Here is a 16,815-nt window from a genome sequence, read left to right as displayed (position 1 = left end):
GTGTCCTCTGCTCCGGCACAGCTTCCAGGGAGCATGGTTACGAGAATGATATACTATTAAACTAGGCGACAAACCTACATATTTTTCCTCTCATTGTGGCCCTATCAGGTAGCCGGCACAGCTTCCATGGAGGGTGGTGAGATATACTATTACACTGCGTAGGCGACCACCGTGGGGGACCCAAGTCTGGGGGCCCCCACGGTGGTCGCCTACGCAGTGTGTAATAGTATATATAATCTCACCACTCTCCCTGGAAGCTATGCCGGCTACCTCATGGGGCCACAATGAGAGGAAAAATAGGTTTCTGGGGGCTCCACGGTGGTCGCCTACGCAGTTTAATAGTATATCATTTTCGTCGCCATGCTCCCTGGAAGCTGTGCCGGCTACCTGATGGGGCCCCAATGAGAGGAAAAATAGGTTTCTGGGGACCCCAGAAACCTATTTTTCCTTTCATTGGGGCCCCATCAGGGAGGGTGCAGAGACAGCAGAGCAGCTCACCACGCCAGGTTAGCCATCTCTACACAGGGCAGGCCGCAGGGCAGGAGTCAGACAGGGAGCCCGACGGAGACAGCGGTAGTCGGGAGCCGGCAGAGCTGCATGACCGAGGAGAACACTGGACACACTGGGCAGGCTGCAGGGCTGCAGGAGTCAGACAGGGAGCCCGGCAGAGAGCACACAACACCACCGCCACCCCCACCACACAGCCGGGCCGGCACTGTCTGGCACTGCAGGACAGCGGTAGTCGGGAGCCGGCAGAGCTGCATGACCGAGGAGGAGGACACTGTACACGGCACTGGGAAGTCAGAAGTCAGACAGGGAGCCCGGCAGAAAGCACACAACACCACCACCACCTCACACAGCCGGTCCGGCACTGCAGGACAGCGGTAGTCGGGTGCCGGCAGAGCTGCATGACAGAGGAGGACACTGGACGCGGCACTGGACAGGCCGCAGGGCTGCAGGAGTCAAACAGGGAGCCCGGCATAGAGCACACAACATCAACACCACACAGCCGGGCCGGCACTGTCCGGCACTGCAGGACAGTGGTAGTCGGGAGCCGGCAGAGCTGCATGACAGAGGAGGACACTGTACGCGGCAATGGGCAGGCCACAGGGCTGCAGGAGTCAGACAGGGAGCCCAGCAGAGAGCACACAACACCACCACCACACAGCCGGGCCGGCACTGCAGGACAGCGGTAGTCGGGAGCCGGCAGAGCTGCATGATCGAGGCGGAGGACACTGGACGCGGCAATGGGCAGACCGCAGGGATGCAGGAGTCAGACAGGGAGCCCGGCAGAGAGCACACAACACCACCACCACCACACAGCCGGGCCGGCACTGCAGGACAGTGGTAGTCGGGAGCCGGCAGAGCTGCATGACCAAGGAGGAGGACACTGGATGCGGCAATGGGCAGGCCGCAGGGCTGCAGGAGTCAGACAGGGAGAACGGCAGAGAACACACAACACCACCTATGAACACCTTGAAAGGGGAAAATGAGACCTTATGAGTCTGTTTGTAACGGGACCCATGACTGATCCACTTCTCTTATAGGTTGTAAGGGAGTTTTCGAGCAATTGAGTTGACACCTTTGGCAGTGTCCAGGAATGCCAACCCTGGCAGGTGTCCTTCTATCTGAGCAACCTGCACCTTCATTTACAAGTCACTCAGTTCCATAAGCTTTTGATAACCCTTATTTCCTATCCTGGGAAAATCATCAAGTTTTTTATACAAAGCATTTTCAATAGCTTCTACTGACACATAACATTTATCAAGTCTCTCCCACACCATACGGAGGCCTATGTGTGGATAATTTATGTTAATGTTTCTAATTCTTTTGGGGTGTTCAGCAGACTCGTTCCCAAGCCACTTTACCAATAGATCTAACTGTTCACTACTAGAAAGATATAAGTCTCTAATGGCATTCCGGAAGGAGGCTCGCCATGCTCTATAGCTCTCAGCACGATCGGTGAATTTTACAAGTCCCCTGTTCACCAGGTCCCGGCGAGCAAAGAACTTTTCAAGGTTCATAGTGGCTGGGTCAGTGTCAACATGAGCTGGTGTGCTGTTGTCATGCTGTGTGTGTGGTATATCCTCATACCTTTAAGGAGCTTCTGGTTTCAGATTGTCCGTATAATAACTTTCTGATGTAAGGAGTGTCCCTTTCAGTCTGGGTGGAGGCTGTACCTTCTGTTCTGTGGAACGGTATCTGTGGTAGACATCTCTGTGCTGGACGTCCCCTTGCCTATGGTAGTGAAGTTTTGGGTTGGATAGCTGGTAATCGGCATAGGCTGGTCTATGTGGTGCGTCAGGGCTGTCATCCATGCTGGAATGTTGACGGACGTACTCTGTGACGTGCTGCGCTGGATCTTGCTGCTCTAGATCTGGTCCGGGAATGTTACTGCGTCTATCACAATCAGGATTCTTTATAGCTTCCAAATACTCTGCCTTAGCTATTGCAGCTGCTGTCTCCTGGTCTGCCGCAAGTTTTTCTAGCTCTGCTTGCAAATGTGCAGTTTCCGCTTCTCTCTCTGCGTGCAGACGTGTGGTTTTGGCTTGGAGAAGTGCAGTTTCCGCTTCTCTCTCTGCCTGCAGACGTGTGGTTTCGGCTTGCAGACGTGCGGTTTCCGTATCTTGCTCCGCCTGTCTCAGCTTTAAGTGCATATCTCTTTCGGCGAATGAGGATCTTGCTTTGGCTGCCTCGGCTTCGGCGCGAGCGATGGCAGCGAGCTCTGCTAATGACGACCTGATGGAGCTTGCTCGTGATCTTGTTTTCAGTGAGGATGTGCTGTTTCGAGACATTGTGCGCTTAGCTTCGCACTGCTGAGTACACTAGAGGGAGACAGTCTATGCATGGCGGGCTTCCGCGTGGTGGGAAAGTTGTAGCACTTGTTGGAGGGCTGCAGTAGCGTTCTGCGGCTATATGGCGGCTGCTGATACCCGTATGCGGTGCAGTCTGGGTGATAGCGGTCCCTTACAGTCTGTGTAACCACCGCCTGCGACTGGCGGTTCCGTTTTACTCGTATTCGCTATCGCAGGCGTCTAGCATCTGTTTCACTGTTCTGCCTTCATACACGTTGACACAGTGGGCAATTCAGCATTCAGCATAAACCACTGTTCTGTGTTCCAAATAAGCAGACTGTTCTCTGTAGTCTAACTTGTTTATTGGTTAACAGTATAGAACATGTGCGGTAAAACTACAAGGAATACAAATGACATAGGTAAGTATTCGGCAGATGATAACACAGCTAACACATTTATAGAAAGTGTACGGTGATGCAAACTTTACATGAGAATACATGAGTCCCTGATTACATTCACTGTGAACTGGTAGCTAAATGGTTAATGACATCTCCTGGCTGCTAGACAGTAAATAACATCTCTGTAAATTACTGCATTGCAAGAAAACACTGATCCTTACCAGATATGCTTTACCCAGATAGCAACTCAAGTAGAGAAGTCACAGGAAAACAAAGGTTAACAAGAGGACAAAATTCACATGTGCGTCCTATGAGATCCACAAAAGGAAAATGGAGTCTCCCTCATCCCAGAATACACTGCTTAGTTCCCACAATGCATTGCTTCAATCCCAAAGTGCATTGCCTCTGTTAAAGGCACAGGCTGTGAGTGCTGTTTAAGACGCAGCTATAAATTCAGCCACCACTAGATGGTGCTATAATTAACCCAGCAATAATACAAACAGATTGCTTTATTCAGAGCACATAACTCAACAGGCTGCCCTATATTCAGAGGGCAGAACACCTATCCTGGTATGCATGATTCCTCATTCCTATCCTTGTATGTATGGTTCCTCATCCCTATCCTTGCATGCATGGTTCCTCATCCCCATCCTTGTATGCATGGTTCCTCATCCACATCCTTGTATGCATGGTCCCCTCATCCGCATCCTTGTATGCATGGCCCCTTCATCACCATCCTTGTATGCATGGCCCCTTCATCACCATCCTTGTATGCATGGCCCCTTATCCCTATTCTTGTGTGCATGGTTCCTCATCCCTATCCTTGTATGCATGGCCCCCATAAGAAAAGCATAAAAAAAAATCCTACTTACCTTCCACGTGCACCTCACAGCATATTGTTCCGGTGCCAGCAGCTCCTGCGGCCGAGCGATCACGTGTCCCCGCTCTTTGTGGGAATGAATATTTACCTCTCTCCACACCTATGGAACTGGAGAGAGGTGAATATTAATTTCTGTTAAGTAGCGGGGACACGTGACCACCCGACAGCTGCAGGAGGCGGCTGCTGTGACTGACACTGTTCACGCTATAGGAGAAATGAATATTCACTGCCAGCACGGTTAGGGTGTTGGGTTTAGGGTTATGGTTGTGGTTAAGGTTGGGATTAGGGTTAGGGTCAAGGGTAGGGCTGTGTTAGGGTTATTGTTAAAGGGAACTTGTCACCCCCCAGGCGTTTTTAAGTAAAAGAGCCACCTTGTGCAGCACTAATGCTGCATTCTGTCAAGTTGGCTCTTTTATTTAGTGTCCCTTCCACCGCAGAAATAATCGTTTTTAAAATTGGTCAGACATACCTGATATTTGACAGGGGGGCAGGTCTTTCCCCCCTGGACACAGATGCCTCACATACGTCAGTCATGTCCTGCTTTTTAATTTGGCACCGCCTCCTCAGCGTATTCTGACGTCACCACAGGTCTTGCTGCACCGCTGCCCTGCTCAGCTCCGCCCCTACGGGTCTCATGGTGCTGACATCATCACAGGTCCTGTTGCACCACTGCTCTGCTGAGCTCCGCCCCTACTGGTCACATGGTGCTGACGTCATCACAGGTCCTGCTGCACCACTGCTCCCACACTCCAAAGACATACTGATAGGGAATGGAGATTGTGAGCGCCAATGGGGACAGTGATGTACACTACCGTTCAAAAGTTTAGGGTCACTTAGAAATTTCCTTATTTTTTAAAGAAAAGCACAGTTTTTTCCAAAGAAGATAACATTAAATGATTTAGAAATACACTCTATACATTGTTAATGTGGTAAATGACTATTCTAGTTTCAAATGTCTGGTTTGTAATGCAATATCTTCATAGGTGTGTAGGAGGAGGGGCCCCCGCCACGTGTCTGGGCCGGAACCAAGGGGACCGTCACCAAGGTTCCTAGGGGGACTGTTTCCGGGGTACAGAATTAGAAAGCGGACTGCAGAGGCTTCCAAGACGGCTGGGGAGGAGTTTATATAAAAGGGGCGGGAGACGCGAGCCAGGGTGAACCAGCAGACCAGGGGAAAAGAAGCAGGGGACCGAGAGGGCGCCAGAGAACCAGAGCCTCCGACAGCAACCAGAGAGGACAGCGACAGGAGGGACGGAAGAGAGACTCACTGTGGACAGACGGGAGACGGCACCGAGCAGTCCAGCAGAGGAACACCGCCCGACCACCCGCGGTCGTTGCCGCCTCACTCCAGCCCACGGCTGCGGCCTGCCAGCTGCAGCCCACTGCCGCTTCACTCCAGCCCACTGCTGCGGCCTGCCCACCGCCATCCGCGGTCACCACCACCCAACCCCTGTCCGCGGCTGGGGCCTACCCGTTACCATCTGCTGTTCCCCTAGCACAGCCTCAGGCTGTGCCAGCGGCCTACCTGCCGCCACTCAGCATCACCGCTGGCCGTCCCTGTCCGGGGACTGTGGCCTCCATTCTCCCGCTCTCAGGCGGTAGCATGCTGCCTCCGCTGCGGGGTATCCCACCAACGAACTCTCCAGGGGCCTGTTGTGCCTCCGCCTTGCCTGGGCGTAGGACCGCCCGAAGACTTCGCCAGATCCTCGACGGCTGGGCCCAGCCGCTGCGACGCCGAAGCACCATCGAACAGTACGCCGTCGGACGTCAGGAGGGCTAAGTGACTCATAGTAATTAAGGACCCGTAGTCGGCCATACCGCGGCCCTATAGTGGCCGGCCTTAGTCATGTTCATATTATCGGTGTATTTCTGTGATTGGTCCCTGCAAGGACAACTGTTGTTACCTTGTTTGGTTGCTCAAGATAGCCCCTATCGGCATCTATATATATAAAAGTTACACCTTAAAGTTTGATCCGTCTCACGCCTCGTTACTGCATCCCGCATACCTGCCTTCACCACTGTTGTATAGAGGCCCATTTCCAACAACCATCACTCCAGTGTTCTTATGGTACTTTGTGTTTGCTGTGTAAGAAGGCTAATGGATATTTAGAATACCCTTGAAAACCCTTGTGCAAGTATGTTAGCACAGCTGAAAACAGTTTGGCTGATTAGAGAAGCTATAAACCTGACCTTCCTTTGAGCTAGTTGAGATTCTGGAGCATTACATTTGTTGGTTCCATTAAACTCTCCAAATGGCCAAAAAAAATTAACTTTTATGTGAAACTCGATAGTCTATACTTGTTCTTAGAAATGAAGGCTATTCCATGTGAGAAATTTCCAAGAAACTGAAGATTGCCTACAACGGTGTGTACTACTCCCTTCAGAGGAGAGCACAAACAGGCTCTAGACAGAGTAGAAAGAGAAGTGGGAGGCCCTGCTGCACAAGTGAGCAACAAGACAAGTACATTAGAGCCTTGTAGTTTGAGAAATCGACGCCTCACAGGTCCTCAACTGGCAGCTTCATTAAATAGTATACGCAAAATGCCAGTGTCAACGTCTACAGTGAAGAGGCAACTCCGGGATGCTGGCCTTCAGGGTAGAAAGGCAAAGAAAAATCCATATCTGGGACTGGCTAATAAAAGGAAAAGATTAATATGGGCAAAAGAACACAGACATTGGACAGAGGAAGATTGGAAAAAAGTGTTATGGACAGACAAATCCAAGTTTAATGTTTTTGGATCACACAGAAGAACATTTGTGAGATGCAGAACAACTGAAAAGATGCTGGAAAAGTGCCTGATGCCATCTGTCAAGCATGGTGGAGGTAATGTGATGGTGTGGGGTTGCTTTGGTGCTGGTAATGTGGGAGATTTGTACAAGGTAAAAGGGATTTTGAATAAGGAAGTCTATCACTCCATTTTGCAACGCTATGCCATACCCTGTGGACAGTGCTTGATTGGAGCCAATTTCATCCTACAACAGGACAATGACCCAAAGTACACCTCCAAATTATGCAAGAACTATTTAGGGAAGAAGCAGGCAGCTGGTATTCTATCGGAGTGGCCAGCGCAGTCACCAGATCTCAACCCCATTGAGCTGTTGTGGGAGCAGCTTGACCATATGGTATGCAAAAAGTGCCCATCAAGCCAAACCAACTTGTGGGAGGGGCTTCTGTAAGCATGGGGTGAAATTTCTCCAGATTACCTCAGCAAATTAGGCCTGTTTCATATCTCCGTCGTCAGCCGTCAGCTGAAATCCGCCAAAGGTTCAAAACAACGGATCCGTCTCCGTTTAGAGATGTACGGATGACAGCGGACCACGTTGTTGTACGGATCCGTGGATGATGGAAAGCAGCATGATTTAAAATGACCGCGGCCTTCCAGGCGAGGTCATCGCCGCGATCTCGCAGCCTTCGATCTTGCGGCCTTCCATCGTCGCGATCTCGCGGCCTTCCATCGCCGCGATCTCGCGGCCTTCCATCTCGCGGCCTTCCATCGCCGCGACCTTGCAGCCTTCCATCTCGCGGCCTTCATTCGCCGCGATCTTGCGGCCTTCCATCGTTGCGAGGTCAAATGCCGATGAGAGAGAGAGAGAATTTTATCGGCTCCCGGAATGGCATTACATGGTTAAAACTGCTCCCGGTTTTCACCTTCCGGGCATGCGCAGTTAAAAATAGCAGACCGTCAACCAAAAAAAAACGCTGCAGTGTCCGTCTGGTCCGCCCGGGAGCCGATAAAATTCTCACGGATCCGTCAAAAAACTGACCCAACGGACGACCATCAGTCAAAATCCGCCACTAATGCAAATCAATGGGGGGGAAAAAACAGATCCGCCCCAAAATGGGTGGATCCGTTTTTTCTAAAAGTGGCGGATTTTGACTGACGTAAAAAAACTGAAGTGTGAAAGAGACCTAAACTGCTAGAATGCCAAAGGTCTGCAATGCTGTAATTGCTGCAAAGGGAGCATTCTTTGACGAAAGCAAAGTTTGAAGGAGAAAATTATTATTTTAAATAAAAATCTTTTTTTTGAACCTTGTCAATGTCTGGACTAGATTTCAAATTCATTTGGGAACTCATTTGATTAATAAAAGTGTGAGTATTCATGGAAAACACAAAATTGTCTGGGTGACCCCAAACTTTTGAACGGTAGTGTAATGTATATCAAGTGCTGTGGAAATATGATGGCGCTATATAAGCTAAATAATAATAATATAATAATATCGTTCAGAAACTATGGATTTGTGATATAATAGGGTTTTTTTTGCTACGTCAAGACCCCAGATGGCTTTGTATTTTACTCTTGGAGCTTAGTGTAGCTGCAGTCCTATGTAAGAGCACAGATCCCACATGGTGCCATCCTCATGAGTTGTGCCACCGCTTGCTCAGCACAGGTGGCTCTGCCCATGACGGTCCCCAGTGATGCCCCGGCCAGCTGCTGTACCCACAGTGTGCCCCGGTCTCGCCTGCACCGGGCAGCAGTGGGTCAGTGCAGCAGCCGCCTGCGTACACGGAGCAGCCTGACCTGTGAGCGATGATCCGGGCTGCGCATCAGCGGCACCGAGCACACCGCCAGCATCCAGGGGACCAGCATTGAGTCATCACCGAGGGGAGGGGACCTGGTCCCGCTCAGAGCGGCAGCAGCAGAGCCGGAGACACGTGGGGAGCAGCCCGGAGGCTGGAGGAGAGGGGAGGGGGCTGCCGGGTGTCGGTGCTGATCCTCTGCACAATGACTGACAGCAGAGCAGCAGATTGGGGACCTCTCTGATCACCACCCATCACTGCTGCTGGCGGGACAGGAGGTAAGAGGGGGCGCTGTGCAGGAGCAGGACAGTGCCAGGGGACCACCTGTGTGGAAGATGCTCACAGATCCTCTGGATGGATGACATGGCAATGCTCTGGTGATACTTTATTGCACTTTCCTGCTGGCGCCCAGGGGGTTAACTCTCCCCTCTGTGGGATCTCATCGGGGTCAGCACTTGTTTTTGGACTCGGCATTCCAAGCATTGCCCTCCCCAGCAGCGGTGAGTACAGAGCCCACTGCCCAGGACGGCTAGTAGCCCTGACACTGCTGGAGGGGCCGGCTGCAATGCAGAGCTCTGGTGCTGGGAGCAGGCTGGCACACTCGGGGTTAAATTGGCAGGTATGTGGGGTTTTAGATTAAGGTCCCCTGGTGAAGAGGTGTGCTCCTTAGATCTAGGGGAGCGACTATATTTAGGAGTTGTCAAGTGATTATTTATATCTATATATCTTTAAAAGGAGCCAGGCATGTGATTAACCCTATCAGCCCTACGGGCTCGTAAAGCTTCTCATTGGTGTCTGAGAGCTTGTACTCTGCGCTCACCTCTGACTGTCTGGTGCCCCCAGTCTGATCTACAGGAGGGGGCACAATAGGGCAAAGTTGGGCTTGTTGATCCAATTGGGCATTGCAGACAAATGCTTGATGGTCTGCAGCATCAGACTGCGCTGATTTAGGGCAAATATTGTCACCCCCCAACTCCCATGGCTTCTCCCCCCCTGGTTACACTGCCACTATGATGCCAGCGCCTCCGCCAGCGTGGCATTACAGTACATGGCAGTGGGCAGCAGGTGCTTAATGCAGCATTTAGGGGCCAGATGTAACAGCCTGCAAGGTCCACACACTTTTTTTTATCTCCTTGTTCTGCATAATGCTGTTGTCCGGATCATTTGCTATAGTTGGATATATAGAGAATATTTATGACTGTAGGGAGCAGGGTTGGCTAGAATTTACATTGCTAATTGTAACCTGGGTGTGTATTGTAGAGATGCCGTGTAATCAGCCTCTTAAATACTAGTGCAGGGATACCGTGAAGTGTCCATACAGCGCTCCGAGCCTCTGCCACCATTACCAGAGGTACGCTATGACTCTAGGTTCTCTGCCTGCTTCTTCTTCAGCCCATTTCTGCTTTTGACATTCACTTTAGTGTAATGATGACATTTCTCTTTTAACAGCATCCATCTAGGCTACATCGTATTTTTGCAAAATGCTCTGAACTTATAATTGTGATGTTTGCATTTTCTACCCTGCTTTCATGTTCCCAGAAAAAAAAAAAGTGATTTTTTTGTTTTTTATATTTATTTCTTTATTTTGGGGTAATGGAGGCAGTGGAGAGTCTGCTCCTTACTACTGGAAATAGCTGATAAACAGTCATTTCACCAGGGTCCGCTTCTGTTCTCCCAGCTTGTGTAATGGAAAGTTGCCATAATTAAAGGGGTTCTTCTAACAAGGATTTTCTCAGCGGCTGTTGCGATAAGAACGTCTTTTACTTTTAGCTAAAGTTTTCTTGAAATCTACAGTAAGGAACGGAAAGGTTTTAATTATGTAACCGCCAGGCTCGCTGTAAGAAATTGTTCGTGTGTTTCTATTTTTAACCCATTCCCAGGTATAGCGTGTTCCTTTTCCACGCTTTATTTCAATGAGTCACATTCTATATAGAGAGACTTTGTTTTTTTAATTAGCATCTGTGTATTAGAAAAAAAAATAGGAGCTAATCCCAGATAAGTGTAAATCATGATTGGTGGCGTTACCTATGGTGATATTTAGTGTTTTGGCATCAGATGTGTCCATGTACAAAGGATACTTTATACTGTTTGTAAATAGAGGTTTTGTTGTAAACTATAAACTGTTGAATCCACGATCTGTCAGAAGGGATTATAATGATGGGCTCTCCAGAAAAGCATCTAAATAACAAAGGTGTAGCATTAGTTCTAGGAAGGTTAGCTTAACGGCCAGAAATGCAAAGGTTTTTTTTTAATACTACTCATTTTAATGGACTTTTATCGGATTGGACGTGCCGAACTTTTCCTATTCTATTTCTTATAGCAAACGTAGAATGGTGTGTTTGGTGTCCTTATTATAAAAGTAGATAAAATTAGTAGATAATTCAGGAATCAAACTTTGGAGGAGGCGCAAAGATCCTTTTTGGGTAGATTCAAAAACCGGCAGATTTGTTGCAATCATTTCATCAAGCATTCCATTAATCTAAACAGGAGGCTTGGGAGAAGAAAAGAATCCACGTGCTCGCTGCAGAAACAGCCCTCAGATGTATGGTGCTGAGTCTCAGTCTCAAAAACGTCTGCAATAAATCTTCTGCTTGCGAATAGATCATGATGTTTTTAATTGACGCAGAAGTTGCACTTCCCATTTCTTTTCCTGTATACTTAGATGACACAAAGTTTTGTAGTCGTAGAGGTAGATACCATACAGAATCTTATATTCCTGTTAGGTGACCTGAATAAATTAACTAAATGGTTAGGATATATATTTTAAGGCAGGAAAGAAACATGTTACTTATACCCGGAATGGATCGCTGTTGGGTGAGTGTATAATGGAGAAGAATTTGGGGATAATTGTTGATGATAATGCCAGTCTGCTGCATCAAAAGCCAAGATTAAAATGTAGTTTTTTTTTGGGTTTTTTTTTAAAGTGTTAAGAAAAGAAAAAATGTAACCACATTGTGTACAGATAGTCCAATTCAGGGCACCAGTCAATCAAAAATACTTCAGAGAGCTGGAAGAAGGGCACCCATATGCATAAGATGTATGGAGATTCTCAGTTATTGCTTAGCAAGACTAAGTGTATTTAACCTAAAGAAGAAAAGATAGCGGGGGATAGGATATCTCTCTATGAATATGTCCGTGGCCCTTATACAATAAATGATTATTTTCCAGTCTTAAGATTGAACTGCTTAGGGTTAAAGGAACTGCAATTTCCTCTGGTTGAATCGTGAAGTTGTGTACCTGCTCCTACAAGATTTAGTAATGTCTGTATTTAAGAAAGAATCAGATAACTAATTTGTAAAACGCATTATGTAGGGTTACTGGAATTAGCGTAAAACGATGATCCATGGATGTGTCCGATAGCCAGCAGGCGTTAGGAAGGATATTTTTCCACTTTATGGCCAATGTGGTCATTTTATAGATTTAACATTACATAGTTACATAGTAACATAGTTTTGAAGGCTGAAGGAAGACCTTATGTCCATCTAGTTCAGCCTATTTTTAGTGCAGCTGTTCTGCATTGTTGATCCTGGGGAAGGCAAAAAAACCCACAGAGTAGAAGCCAATTTTCTCCATAGGGAAAAAAATTCCTTCCCCTAAGCTGGGTCAACCATCTACTTATAATATTCTGTTATTCATAACCTTCTATACTGTTACTCACAAGAAAAGCATCCATTTATTTCTTAAATTCATTCAGTGAGTTGGCCATCACCCCTTCCTCAGGAAGAGAATTCCAGAGCCTCACTGCTCTTACCGTGAAGAATCCTCTTCTATGCTGGTGCAGAAATTGTCTTTCCTCCAAATGAAGAGAATGCCCCCTTGTTCTTGTCACAGTCCTTGGTACAAACAGTTCATTGGAGAGATCTCTGTATTGCCCTCTGATATACTTGTACATATATATTAAGTCTCCCCTAAGTCTTCTCTTTTCTAGAGTAAATAGACCTAATTTTGATAACCTTTCTGGGTATTGTAGTGAACCAACTCCATTTATCATTTTAGTAGCCCGCCTTTGAACCCATTCAAGTTCAGTAATGTCTTTCTTGAGCACCGGCGTCCAAAATTGCACACAATACTCCAAGTGTGGTCTGACGAGTGATTTGTACAGAGGGAGAATTATGTTTTCATCTCGTGTCCCCAGACCTCTTCTAATGCATCCCATGATCCTATTTGCTTTGGTGGCAGCTGCCTGACTTCCATGTCTGATTTCCCCAGCAGTTTCCCATTTAGTAAGTAATTGTAGCATCTGTTTCTCCTTCCCATGTGCATAACCTTACACTTATCTGTGTTAAACCTCATTTGCCATTTTTCAGCCCAATTCTCCAATTTACTCAAATCTGTCTGTAGTTGCAAACTGTCCTCCTTTGTGTTAACTACCTTACATAGTTTTATATCATCTGCAAATACTGATATTTTACTGTGTAAGCCATCCACTAGATCATTAATAAATATATTAATTAGGGGGCCCAATACAGACCCCTGTGGTACCCCACTTGTAACCCTGGCCCAATCTGAGTATGCGCCATTAATAACCACTCTGTGTTTTCTATCACTAAGCCAGCTACCTACCCATCTACACACATTTTCCCCTAGCCAAAACTTTCTCATCTTACTTACCAATCTTTTATGTGGGACAGTGTCAAATGCTTTAGAGAAGTCGAGATAAATGGCATCCAATGATTCTCCTTGGTCCTTTTGAGAGCTTACATCCTCATAGAAGCTGATCAGGTTAGGTTGACAGGAGCGATCCTTCATAAATCCATGTTGATATGGAGTTAAACATTTATTAACATTGAGATATTCCATAATGGTATCCCTTAGAAACCCTTCAAAAATTTTACCCACAACAGATGTTAAGCTTACCGGCCTATAGATTCCAGGTTCCCTTTTACACCCCTTTTTGAATATTGGTACCACATTTGCTTGCCGCCAATCAAAAGGAACAGACCCTGTTTCTAGAGTCTTTAAATATAAGGAATAGAGGCCTGTCTATCACATTACTTAACTCCCTTAATTCCCGAGGGTGAATGCCATCAGGGCCTGGTGATTTGTCAATTTTAATCTTACTAAGGCGGTTCTGCACTTCTTCCTGGGTTAGGCAGGTAATACTTAATGGGGAGTTTGCATTATCACTCTGCATTTCCCCTGGCAAATCCTTTTCCTGTGTGAACACTGTTGAGAAAAAAGTATTTAAAAAATTTGCTTTTCCCACATCGCTCTCTATGATTTCACCCTCATTGTTCTTTAAAGGGCCGGCACCATCAATTTTAATCTTTTTACTGTTTATATAATTAAAGAATAGTTTGGGGTTTGTTTTACTTTCCTTAGCAATGAGTCTCTCAGTTTCCACTTTTGCTAAATGTATTTGTTTTTTACACATTTTATTTTTTTCTCTATAACTTTTTAATGCTTCTTCATTGACTTCTTGTTTTAGCTTCCTAAATGCCTTGTTCTTGTTATTTATTGCCCTTTTTACATCCTTATTTAGCCACATTGGTGTTCTCCTGTTCCTAGCCCTTTTATTTCTGTGCGGTATGGCTAGCTCGCAGTGGGTGTGTAAAACTGATTTAAATATTTCCCATTTATTTTCTGTGCTCCTATTTTTGAGGACATTGTCCCAATCAGTTCGGCGAAGGTCCTCTCTAAGCTGATCAAACTTTGCTTTCCTGAAGTTCAGCGTTTTTGTAACCCCCTTCCAGGGCACCTTACTGAAGGACAAGTGGAATTGTATTATATTGTGGTCACTGTTCCCTAGGTGCCCATCGACTCGTACTTCTGTTATTCTATCTGGCCTGTTGCTTAAAATTAAGTCCAGAAGGGCTGTCCCTCTAGTTGGGCCCTGCACAAGTTGTGACAGATAATTATCCTTGGTCACTGACAGAAATTGGTTTCCTTTCTGAGATACGCAGGTTTCAGTTTCCCTGTCTGTGTTGGGGTAGTTGAAGTCCCCCATAATAATCACCTCATTGTGATTTGCTGCTTTGTCTATATTTGTTTCAATAATACATTTTCAGTGGTTTCTGTTATATTTGGTGGCTTATAACAAACCCCTATGAGGATTTTATTACTTTTCCCTCCTTGTATCTCCACCCATAGAGACTCCACCTCTTCATTTCCCTCTTGTATATCTTCTCTTAGTGTGGGCTTTAAAGTGGACTTTATATATAGACAGACTCCACCCCCTTTCCTTTTTTTTTCGATCCCTCCTAAACAAATCATATCCTTGCAAGTTAGCCGCCCAGTCATAGCTGTCGTCTAACCATTTCTCAGTTATTCCTACTATGTCGTATTTTTCCTCATACATTACCAACTCCAGATCTTCAATCTTATTGGTCAGGCTTCTTGCGTTGGTCAGCATGCAGGAAAGAAGTTTTGCTTCCTTTTTCTTCGGTTCCTTCTGAGTACCCTGTCTTGGGTCCTCTTTACCACATCTAGTATCCTTGATTAGTTTGTCCTTCTGCTGCATGTTCTTGTCTGCTGTTTTTCCTCCCATCCCCTCTTCTTCTAGTTTAAAGCCCTCCTGATGAGTGTGGCATTCTGCAGGAAAACTACGGTTTCCAGGTATAAAAATAATATTGTATATAGGAGCCCATACTTGCTTCCCGAAAAATAAAGTTGTGCCTATGACTTGTACTTTTAGGATTTTTCAAATACATCAATCCAAGTTATTTACTGATGATATCATAGAAAAAACCTCGCCACACAGTATTGCATGAATCCAATATTTATTTGTCCAGAAGAACACGTATTATATTGTAAGACCAGAAAAAAAGCATCAACATTTCGGCTATTCAGCCTTTCTCAAGATTTTATCTGAAGTCATGGTGTTAGCAGGTGAAGGTAGGTGCCCCTACTGGAGGCCCACTCAGCAGCTTCGACGTATGTTTCACCAAAAGCAGCTTCGTTTTGGTGAAACGTACGTCGAGGCTGCTGAGTGGGACTCCAGTAGAGGCAACTACCTTCACCTGCTAACACCATGACTTCAGATAAAATCTTGAGAAAGGCTGAATAGCCGAAACGTTGATGCTTTTTTTTCTGGTCCTACAATATAATACGTGTTCTTCTGGACAAATAAATATTGGATTCATGCAATACTGTGTGCCGAGGTTTTTTCTATGATATATTCTAATTTTTCCTCAGAGCACCAGGTCTAATTAAGCAGTGAGCACCCCGTTACCTGCTACTATTTACTGATGATGATATGGGATCCAAAGTTATCATAAGAAACCCCTTAGTGATGATGCTGAGGTAACCGAGAGAACTAATCACAGGGAACTGATGCATTTTCTCTCACAGTAAAATGCTGTTCAAGTCAATAGGATTCATCAACAAATTCGTTTTAGCAGGTTTTTCTGAAAGAAAAGTAAAAGTTTTGCCATACATATTAGATATCTGTCTGATAAGCTCTCACGTAGTTGACAACTGTTCTTCCTGCCCCTTTATCTAACCTATATATATTCAGTACTGTAAGACTTAAAGGGAATGTTTCACCACGAAATGCAGTCCAATCTGCAGGCACCATGTTATAGAGCAGGTGGAGCTGAGTTGACTGATATATAGTTTTGTGAGAAAATATCTAGTAAATCCTGTGTTTTCATTGTTTAAACCGCTGCTCTTTCTGGGATTTTGGGTCCAATGGACGGTCCTATCAGTGATTGACAGCTTGCATTGTATATGAGGGCATACAGAACAGAAAATCCCAGAAAGAGCAGAAGATTAAATGATTACAACGCAGGTTATGCTGAATATTATCTCACAAAATGATATACGAAACCACTCATCTCCTCCTGCTCTATAACAAGATGCCTCCAGATTGGACTGCATTTTCATGGTGACAGGTTTCCTTTAAGTGACGGCTTCTATTTCCTAAAAGTCAAAAATAATGTTGAAATCCATCAGTCCACTGCTTCTTTCTACTGACATCAATGTGTCAATGGAGGAATGTCAGGACCCCCAATACCCCCTTCCATATACTTTAGATGGTTAATTGAAATTGGTGGGTTATACCTACATTAATGTATATGGCCACCTTAAGGAAGAACCATAGTGTGAATAAGCTCTATATTAACATAGAGCTGAATGTGATTTACAATTCCGAATATATGTCCTGCTGCTTTGCTCCATTGCTTCTTGGGGTTCTTGCAATAGGTGCAGTATGGATGAGATGGGAGACAAGGAAATTCCTACATGTGATGAATTTCAATCTCTAAGGATTTTATAGGATTATT

General features: G+C 46.0%; 1 protein-coding gene across 8 annotated transcripts in view; it reads left to right on the top strand.

The window, feature by feature from the left end:
• Positions 1-8,480: 8,480 nt before the first annotated feature.
• The window catches only part of MEGF11 (multiple EGF like domains 11), an 815,865-nt gene continuing 807,530 nt past the window's right edge, over positions 8,481-16,815 (top strand). For 2 of the 8 annotated variants that reach the window (XM_073568888.1, XM_073568889.1), the window contains exon 1: positions 8,481-8,871. Coding sequence is in view for 5 of the 8 variants with exons in the window: in XM_073568886.1 (XP_073424987.1) it covers positions 8,952-9,093 (142 nt within the window). In the remaining 3 variants the exon portion in view is untranslated. Of the gene's footprint in view, positions 8,872-8,933; positions 9,094-9,144; positions 9,213-16,815 lie in introns of those variants that run through there. The other 6 variants (XM_073568885.1, XM_073568887.1, XM_073568886.1 and 3 more) reach the window with 5 other exon arrangements.

This window comes from Dendrobates tinctorius, unplaced genomic scaffold (assembly GCF_039654945.1).
Source record: "Dendrobates tinctorius isolate UK_male_01 unplaced genomic scaffold, ASM3965494v1 ptg000022l, whole genome shotgun sequence".
In the NCBI taxonomy this organism is placed as follows: Eukaryota; Metazoa; Chordata; class Amphibia; order Anura; family Dendrobatidae; genus Dendrobates; species Dendrobates tinctorius.
The sequence above is the reverse complement of the archived record's forward strand: the minus strand, read 5'-3'. Positions and strand labels throughout refer to the sequence as shown.